The 9,686-nt window shown below is 42.1% G+C and overlaps 1 protein-coding gene across 4 annotated transcripts; it reads right to left on the reverse strand.

Annotated features, from left to right (window-relative positions):
• Window positions 1–880: 880 nt before the first annotated feature.
• ccdc106a (coiled-coil domain containing 106a) lies at window positions 881–9,669 on the reverse strand. Of its 4 annotated transcripts, none has more exons than XM_035413859.1 (9): window positions 9,506–9,669; window positions 8,480–8,543; window positions 8,010–8,108; window positions 6,572–6,778; window positions 5,571–5,621; window positions 4,061–4,264; window positions 3,493–3,690; window positions 3,029–3,332; window positions 881–2,088 (listed from the first exon to the last, which is right to left on the reverse strand). In XM_035413859.1, exons 1-9 carry the CDS (start codon window positions 9,506–9,508, stop codon window positions 2,058–2,060), a joined length of 1,161 nt encoding a protein of 386 aa, XP_035269750.1. In that variant the 5' UTR covers window positions 9,509–9,669; the 3' UTR covers window positions 881–2,057. The 4 variants fall into 4 exon arrangements, with proteins under 4 accessions (XP_035269750.1, XP_035269733.1, XP_035269759.1 ...); XM_035413842.1 differs by having other exon boundaries at window positions 8,462–8,543; XM_035413868.1 differs by lacking the exon at window positions 9,506–9,669 and adding an exon at window positions 8,783–9,392.
• Window positions 9,670–9,686: the final 17 nt, after the last annotated feature.

The following is a 9,686-nucleotide window of genomic DNA, read 5'->3' on the forward strand; positions in this document are numbered from 1 at the left end:
ACAGCACTAACGCTAGACCTGGGCCAAATACGTATTTGTTTTTGATTCAAATACTTTTCTGTGCTCTATTCATCTTGCCTGGTGTAATTGAGCCTGCCAATATGACCAGAAGGCAGGGTTAGCACTTTTTGAGAGTATTTCACTGGTTCCAATGCACCAGACAAGATCAGCAAAGCGTAGAAAAGTATTTGAATCCAAAACAAATACGTATTTGACCCCAGGTCTGACTTAACACCCATTCTTCCTTAACTGGCAAAACATCACAACCAGTTGTTGCCAGAATGGGAAGCAGTGGGTGCAATCGAGATAGTGCCCGAGGTACACCAAATACATTTATAATTTAAATACCGACAAGCCAGGGCCATGCACTGTCTCAAACCGATGACGAGGGTTGCTGACAAGGAAGAAAAGCATGAACAAACAGAAATGCACATGGCTACACAGACTAATATGGAAGGAATTCAGCAACAGAAAGTTCAATTTGGCAAAGGTGAGTTTTTCCCCCCACAAATTCTAAATGCATATGTGCCCAACTCTAAACAAGACTATTTGTGTAGGAAAATAGCAGTCATCAATATGTATCCCAATCAGTCAATTAATGCACCCTATTAATGCAATACATTACCAGTGATCATCAATTATTTGCCATCATTGTAGAATTGTGCTGCCATTATATTCTGGTGCTGACATTTTACCCTTGATTTTTTTTTTTTTACTCCGCCCTCACCTCCAATGCAACAAACGGCACAGTATCTTTTGCACACCCAGTGAAATGTTGATGTCCATTGCTTTGGGGCAGTGTTTTGGCCGGCATTACCTTGCAGCACGTGGTTCACTCACATATTTCCCCACGAACTACAGAAGACTCCAAACACGCTGAAATTTTTAAGAAATCAATGCTTTATTTGCATTTCTACCTTTAGTGTCATCACAATCGGTGTAATCAATACGCTATCATTTTTCAGTAGGACAAACACCTCTTGCTTTCTAGAATATTGCTACTCTGATTTAAGCAGAAATAAAACATTACATTTTTTTTTAAAAAAGCTGCAAAATCTTTTGCAACCCTTACTACCTTACTCACAGGTTTTTAAGCAATCTATATCATACTTATCCCGTACACGATTGGTTCCTGAGGAAAACTGAAAACTACTCCCCTAACCCGTATCAAATGACTGCAGGCAATTTACTTGAGTTCAGATAGACAAGCGAAAGTTTTGCAAGCAATTCTGTCACGACAGACATACAGTATTCATCCAGTTCAACCATCAGATTCTCCTGCCATCACAATCAGTTTTCAGTAAACTATTAAAGAAGTGATGAGTACTTCATTACACTTAACAGGTAATTTCAATACAAGTTGCTCCAGAATTTTGTCTGCCAGTGTACATAATACACACACAACCGCTATACTATACTACAGTCAATACTACTGCTGAACCACCAGTTTAAAATGTAAAAATGTGATGTCACGCACTACTATTCATTGAGTCAACAACTGTCAACAATCCATTGTAAAATGAAGTCAGGGCCAAATCACATCGCTTATGGTTCATACCACGTCGCAATCTGACTAAATAAGGATGGAATCAAAATAAGAGAGAGGAGGACTGACATTATGAATGGTGTAAATAAAAATAAAAATGGTCTTCCTGAGAGGAATTAACTACCCATTATAAGATAACAAAAAAAATAAATAAATAAAGAGTATAATTTCATCATGGCAATTAACTCCATGCATGCATTCACAATGGTACATTGCAATACAGAGAATGCAGCAGCAAGAATATGTTAAGTAGAACAGAACAGCAGTGTAACCGTTTACTTCACCATAGTATAGTACAGCATAGTGGTACAGTATTATACATTACAATAATATACTTAAGTACTGTAGCATAGTACAAGACAGTAAAGTACATTACATACTACACAACAGTTTACTTCAGTATAGTACACTAGTATAGTACAGTACAGAGATATAGTATATTATGGTACAGTAAAATACAGTGTGGTGTATTATTGTACAGCAGATGCGTTTCAGAGTAGCACTGATCCCATTACCGTTCCTCTCCTCCTTTCACTTTCAACCTAAAGAAAAATAAAAGGAAAAAAGAAAAATGCAAAAAATGACAAAGATATAAATGGACTAAGGGTCAAAGATAGTGTCATAGTGTCAAATAAAATTTAATGTGTTCACCCTTGAGGTGTAAAGTAATTTCTGTGGACAGTAATGTTTTACCATCTCTCTAAAAACATAACTGAAGAAAAAATTTGAAAAATGTTTCCTGCTCACACATATCCACTGGGACTGTTACAACGTCTTCCTTCATCTGAGCCATCCTTTATGTCAGTAAACTGACAGACTGAATATCGCCACTCAATGCCCATCCCAGAAGGCTTGGAATGTATATATTGTACAATACTACTCTATCCATTCTGTTAACACTAACATTAAGTGCCCGACAGGAGTATCTGTGTAAGCCGTGTGCTGATGCTGAACCGGTCATCTCATCCTAGTCTTTAACCTTGCTGACCATCCCGTATTTCTACATTTCCCGCCTCCACTTTCTATGTCCAGTCACTGTTCGCTTAGTTCTCATTCTCTCTCTCAAGTGAAGCCTTTACTGAAACCGGCAATTCCTCAGTCCAATTACAACCAACCCCTCTATATCCATGCCTGCCTGATAGTAATAATTGAGAGCACATGATCCCAGCCATCCATCATTTCAGGGAATCAATCACTGCTCCATCCCAAGACAACATTGTATGCTCTCTCCCGATCAAAGTTTCATTCCCTCCAAGTCTTCATGCATGACATCCTGGAATGATCCTAACACACAAGTCAAATAATTCGGCTCCAGTAGGGTAAAACACTATTTCATCGTGTGCGTATCGGTGTACGTACATGTCTTTCTTGAAAACCAGCCTTCGTTCAAGTCAGACCTCCCACTCTTCCCCCAACCCCACTCCATCCCAACCTTCCACCCCACCCCCCCAGAGAAACCCGTCACCCCTTTAATGTCTGAACCTGTAGGAGATGGGCAGCAGAAGATTGTTCTTCTTCAGCGCCTGAACCTTGCTGAGCGTTTGCTCGTCCAGGGCAATGTAGCAACGGCGGGCGTAGTCCAGGAGCTTCTCCTTGGAGGGGTCGAACTCGCCCACCTCGGCCACCTTCTCAGGGGCCACCAGCAGCAGCTCTGCGATGGGCGTGGTGGACGCCACCGTGTTGCGGTCGACCCCGTGGATCTGGAAGGCCTTAGACATGTTCTTCAGCCTCTGGTACGTCACCAGAATCTTTTTGTAGCGGAAGAGCACCCCAGCCGTGTCTTTGACTGAAAAAAACGAAGGGGAGGTTATTTCACTGACGGTTTTAAAGGAGTTTAAATGGAGGATGAACCATGGCCACATTCCCATTGAGATGCATGCAGCTTGATGCATGAAGTCTACATTTTTTATCAATTTAAACTAATCAAAACCTGCCCTTGCTCTCACCTCTCTCCCTCCCTCGAGAAATCCGGTACACCCTTCTCATCTTCATTCCTGGATGCCCACTGATGGATCGCGTGCCCGAGCCCAGATTCCTTAAGGTCATGCTCTCTGACATCACTTCTTCTCCAGACATCATTTCCTCTTCCTCCAGGTAGCTGTCATCCTCCAGAAACTCCTCTGTTCCAAGCAGAGACAGGGATTCTGACGAGGAAGGGGCACAAGATTAGGATATTTTGTGTCTTTAAAACTAGAGGGGTATAGTGAAAAGGATATTCCAACTGCAGGTTTAAATGACAGGTGGGTCAATGCTGTTGTGGCCTTGAGGAAGGTACATGACCCGCATTGTTTCATTAAACGATTAAGCTAAATAAAAGTTTTTTAAAAATACAAAAGAAATGTGTTAACATACCATGAAATATTCCTACTGAAAATTCACATTCACTGAATACCAGCAAAAATAAAGAAATCAAGCAAAACTCAAAATATGTTTTTCCCTCCTCTTTCCACATATTCCTGTTTGGTCCTCAACCGTTACAGGGCAGAACTGTAACCTTCGAGAATGTCTGCTCACCAGGTATGTCGGTCATCTGTCTGTTATTGGTCCCTTGGCCCTGCACGAGTGACTGAGACTGTGGGGATGAGAAGCCCTGTCCCATCTGCTGGTTGCTCTGGCTGGAAGAAGCACTTTTGGTTTTCGGTAGGGTTTGGGGGGCAGACCTTCTGCGGACTGACTGACGGGGAGTTACTGGGGGGCTGTGAGAACCAGTCTTTTGGTCTGGAAAAACAGCGGCAAATGATTAACACAATATTTTCATCGTACACATGTTCTGTGAGAGTAGTATGCCTTTTTCCCCCTCGCCCAACTCGGAATGGTAAATGGAATTTGTAGGCCTGTCACAATGCTGCAATGTCAGGGAGGGAGCACAGGCTAAAATGGCGGTCCTCCAAAGTGTGTGCAGCCAGCAGCCTTTTCACAATGGCCACCACAAATAAGAAATATGGGTTAACAGAATCGTGAGCAAAATTACTACAGCAAGCAGGATTATCGCATGGGGTTGGTGGCACCAAAGCTTTGAAACCATTGGCTCACCCTCAGAACTCTCTCGCTCTTTCCCCAATCCCACCCAATGCTAGAGCTCAATGCGTAGAGCCTAAGTTCAACGCGCAGGCTACCTCTCCCTTCTAGAAGGGGGAGAGGTGTACACGTAAGTGCGTGCGTTAGGGGAAGATGCACAGCCTAAAGCAGATGGCAGAACAGATGTTTTTCATTCCACAACTGAAAATACACACACGACTGCTTTTAATAGGCAACGCTTACGTTAAACAACAGAGAACAACTAAAATGATATAAACAATTTTAAAAAAAGAAAAAAATACCGCATCACAGTGACGGTAATTTAATCATTCGGATTTTCATCATTGTCTGTATGAGTTATACAGTGATTGTGACAACCCTATTTCTTCACTTCACAGGCTCTGAGTTGCAGACGCACTGCACTAGGCCATGCTTTAAGTGTGCAGGAAGACCACAGCCGCCCAGCTGACCAGTGGAGTGTTGTACAATGAAGACGCAAAATCCCTCCAACATTATGATCAATCGTATCACCCGGCAGAAGTTCAGACTACATCGCTTTAAGCATATTCTGGGAGTTCTGCATGTGTGGCAAATGAGTAGGGGATTTAAAATGGAGAAACAGCGTGTTTAATGACACGCAAATAAAGAAAATGCAATAAAAGGCTACATTTTGTTAACGTCACACACAAGAATATATTCCAAAGATCGCTATAACCCAAAGCACATACAAGTCTCCCAGAAGACTATGTGACTGCACATGTACTACTGTCAGAAAAAGGCCAAAGACTCTTGTTAACACTCCCAACTTTAAAAACGAAGGCCTTCATAATGCAATTTCAAATAAAGTTGAGTGACAAAAAAAAAAAAAAGCGAAACACTCTTTCCTGGTTCTTAAAAACAGCACTGGGCACTGGAAAAATTAAGTGAAAAATAAACAAATTATTAGACTCACACAAAAGTACACAGTACAGCAACTGAAAGATGGAAAGAAAAAGAATCTCATTACCAGCTTCACTGGCTCTCCTCCTTCCCCAAGTAAATGTTCTTGAGTTATTCCCTACAGAAACCAAACAAAAAGTTACATGGAATTCCGTTCCATTTGTTCCAAGGCATTAACACATTCCATGCAGTAGTACAGTTTATGTACCCAACACCAAATCAAATCAACGCCCATGTTATGCTTTCCCGCACTACATCTGTTTGTTTCACTGTATTGTGCTCTGAATCTCAGCGTACAACTTTAATTCCTTTCCCCCTCCAATTTCGGAATGCTCAATTACGCTCACGCTGTGACGCTCATCACAACCTCGCTTGTCAATTCAGGAGAGCAGCATGTGCTCTCCTCCAAAGTGTGTGATGTCACTGCCGCTTCAACTGGCAAGTTGGGTGCGCACCTCCACGAACTGGAAGAAGAAGCTTCATGTGCAGCTCAACAGGCGAATGCCACCTGGCTAAACCCTGCCCACCAGAGGCTGTGTGTTAGCCACATTTTCCACCAGAACAGTTGAGGTTCAATATTGGACTATGGGCCCCATCCATGGACTGGAACACTGCCTCAACAGGACAAGCCACCCAGCAGCCACTGAAAATGTACCATAACCACAAAACGGAACTATGTAATCTTAGATGCTACATCTTGGCCCTGAATAGCCAGGAGCGGAGCAGAAGTGTAAAATAAAAACCTTACAGTTATATACAAGGGATTTCGCAGACACTCTTATTCAGGGCGACTTACACACCTTACATTCGTTACATACAGATCACTTATACTGCAGGACACTCATGGAAGCAGTTCAGCTTAAGCACCTCGCTCAAGACTACAACAGCGGTGCAGCCCACTGAAATATCAACCGCGCCTGAAGAACAAGCCCAGTTCCCCAACCATTAAGCTACACAATCACCCCCTTCCATACGGCAGTGTTTCACCACACCGTGGGAGCCAATAAGGAGCCACGGGGGATGGTGGATCATGAAGCGCCAAGCGGGGCGGGCAGGAGACGCACGCACCTCCCTGCGCCGACCCGTTGCTCTCCTGACTCTTGGTGGAGAAGATGAAGCGGTCCAGCTGGCACCGCAGGAAGTCGCGCTCCTCCTCCAGGTCCTCGATGCGCTTCTGCAGCCACGAGTTCTTCTCCAGGGAGATCTGGAGCTGCGTGCGCAGGTTCGTGATCACCAGGTAGGAGCTTCCGGGCAGCGGGGGACCGGACTGCGACTCTGAGACCAGGAGAGCGTATCGATGAGCACGTGCGAAGAGGCCACCGGAGCACGCCCTCGTATCAGTGGGCAGCGATTTGAGAATAAGACTTCATGCAACCATTTCAGCGAGCGGACGTCAAAGACATTGGTTTTGCAAACTACTCCACATTAAGATCTGCAATACTTGCAAGCAGCAGAAGATGGACATAAGGACATATAACTGCATTAAGATCCTATTTCTTAAGCAGGATACACTTCCTTGGAGCCCTTACACAAAGTTGTTGTAGGTTAATGCTTGTTAAAGTAAATGGGCGGAAGGAATATTTTCAGTAATATTCAATGTTCAAAAGATTGTTTATTTTTCTAAGTAGTGCAGAATAACTACATCAAGAAACCACCATTTTATCATATATTTACATACAGGACAGTACATCCTACAGCAAAACCAAAGCCAAATTCAAGTTGAAGACTTGATAAAAAATAATTCATGAATGGGCAGCTTCCAATCATTGCCAAGTACGTAACTGAGAATATTTTAAACACAGGTTTAAGATCCTTTAAAATATCCTTTGCTTAAAGTTAATTATAATTTGTATTTACACCCTTCCTGTATGATCACAGTTAAATAAGTTGTCTGAAATGGGTCACACACCACTTCAGAGTAAATCATTTGGAGGAAATGTAGGTAACTTGACTGCATAGCTTTTGACAAATGGGAGCACCTTCGATTTTTCATGCATGCATATCTTTACAGACCAAATTTCCTGTTCCCCATTTTGAGATCCTGCATTGCAACACACTACATCACCGGCAAGAGACTTTCATAACCTTGAACTATAGTTATAGAGTTGTAGAGCTGTTATTGGGTACAACTCCACAATATGAACTGCCATTCACTGGTATGACACCAAAGTCATATCTTTTTTTTAAATCACATACTGTTCCATCCTGTGTTTCCATGTGGGTGAACATTGTACAGGATGTTATATAGTTAATATTAGAACATGTATACCTGTATGTTGCAGGAGGTGGCACACAGCACAACGTCCAGTATTGTCCTTAGTTATTAAGACACATTTTCACGCATCTCATTATCGATTAAGTGATGAGCTGAAAACATCTAGATATTTATGTACCTAAATATTTTCTTTGATGGGTCTGAGTTTATAATTTATAATTATTTTAGCAATTGTAGGACGTGCACCCAACATATTTGTTTAAGGTCACTCAAATTGTTCAAGTCACTCACCTTCAAACATGTGTTCATTCTGATTGAAAAAGCCAGGCTGCTCAAAGTTGTTTTCCTCAAATGGAATGGAGATTTCATATCCCACTTCGTTCTTCAAAGCTATTGAGAGGAACACAGCCTGACAAACTGCGATGGACATCACGCATGCTTCCATTGGCCGACAAGAGAGACATAATAACAAGCAGCATGCATCATCAACTGCTATAGATAATTGCTGCAAGAACAATTCCACAATTAGCCTATATCTGGGCAGCTAGCTGAATGCCGTTTTCGATACCAACAGGGCAAAATAACAGTACACAACAATAAGTACACAACAATAACAAGAACAGTATTAAAATGATTGGACTAATAATGAGGTCCCATTAATTATATCATTTATTGTTATTTACATTTCATGCATAAAGGTCATATTGCTTTGCCAAAGCATACACGCACGCACACAAACATACACTGCTGATCGCGTGAACCTGTTTGCTTCTTCGTGCTGCTCTCTCCGTCTGCAACGTTTCCGTTTTCCATCGTCGATGTTTCCTAAAATCGAAACAAATTTTCCAGTTGAAATCAAAACGTGATGCATAAATCGAGCTCACTACCGCTGCCCTCCCTTTCCTCTTTAGCTCACGTTAGATAAAACACGAGTTAATTATAGACTTAACGAACAAGCTCTCTCGGTCCCTAGTAATTAACTTCCATGTCGAGGAATTGTTTTGCAAGCTAGCTAACGTTAACCAATATATCGTTAACATGAGAATCGCCATCTCCAGCATCACCTGGATATTTAGTCAAGTTTCCTGGATATCACGGTCAAGAAAAGTGTAAGATCTGTATTCGTAGATTGATAACTGCAATCAAGCGAGCCTTGGACAAGACCGCGCAAATCATGCGGTTAGAAAGCTAGCTAAACGACAAATCTAACAAGAATGGTGACTCTTGTTGCTATATTCCACGGTTTTGTTAAGCTAAAAAAAGAGCATCTCTACGTTGTAAGCTTCGTCAATGGTTTAAAGTTTTTTATTTTTTTATTACACAGCTACTAGTGATCTGTTGCAAATATGTTATCAGGGATACATTTTTCCGAACGCCACTGTTTAGCTACAGATCTAACGCGTAGCTATCCTGCCTAGCTAGTACTAGTAGTAGTAGTAACGTCGGTCTACTCGCATGTGTACAATTACGTTAGCTGGCTGCTATCCCGCTCCTTAGCTAACTAGTTATAAATCTTTATTACAGCTAGCTATATTCTCTGCCAGCGTGTTGGCCAGTTTGTGCCACCATCAGTAACACTGAAACAATTAGCGTTTCATCCAATCCGTAAAACGTTTGAAAATTTAATCACTTATACGATCCCTACTGTACTGTTCTGTGTAACTATGTCCCGCTTCCTGCCCCCTCCTCTAGTGGTTAGCAAGCCAGCTAGCTGGGTATTTCTTTCACTCGCCACCACGCTAGCAAACCATGTTTTTATTTTAGAATAAAAATGAACGTGCACGAACCATTTCTGCCTTTGTCTGACGACTTCTTTCACTTTTCACAGAAGACGCCCCCTCCTCTTCTCCTGTTTCTTCTTGCTTTAGCTAACAATAACAATTAAAACGTTTTTCCCTACGCTGCTTGCAGCACCCCTCGCTGTGACTCACTTCCGGTCACACACGTTAAGAGTCCACCAGTTTACTC

Source organism: Anguilla anguilla, chromosome 1 (assembly GCF_013347855.1).
Source record: "Anguilla anguilla isolate fAngAng1 chromosome 1, fAngAng1.pri, whole genome shotgun sequence".
NCBI classification, from domain to species: domain Eukaryota; kingdom Metazoa; phylum Chordata; class Actinopteri; order Anguilliformes; family Anguillidae; genus Anguilla; species Anguilla anguilla.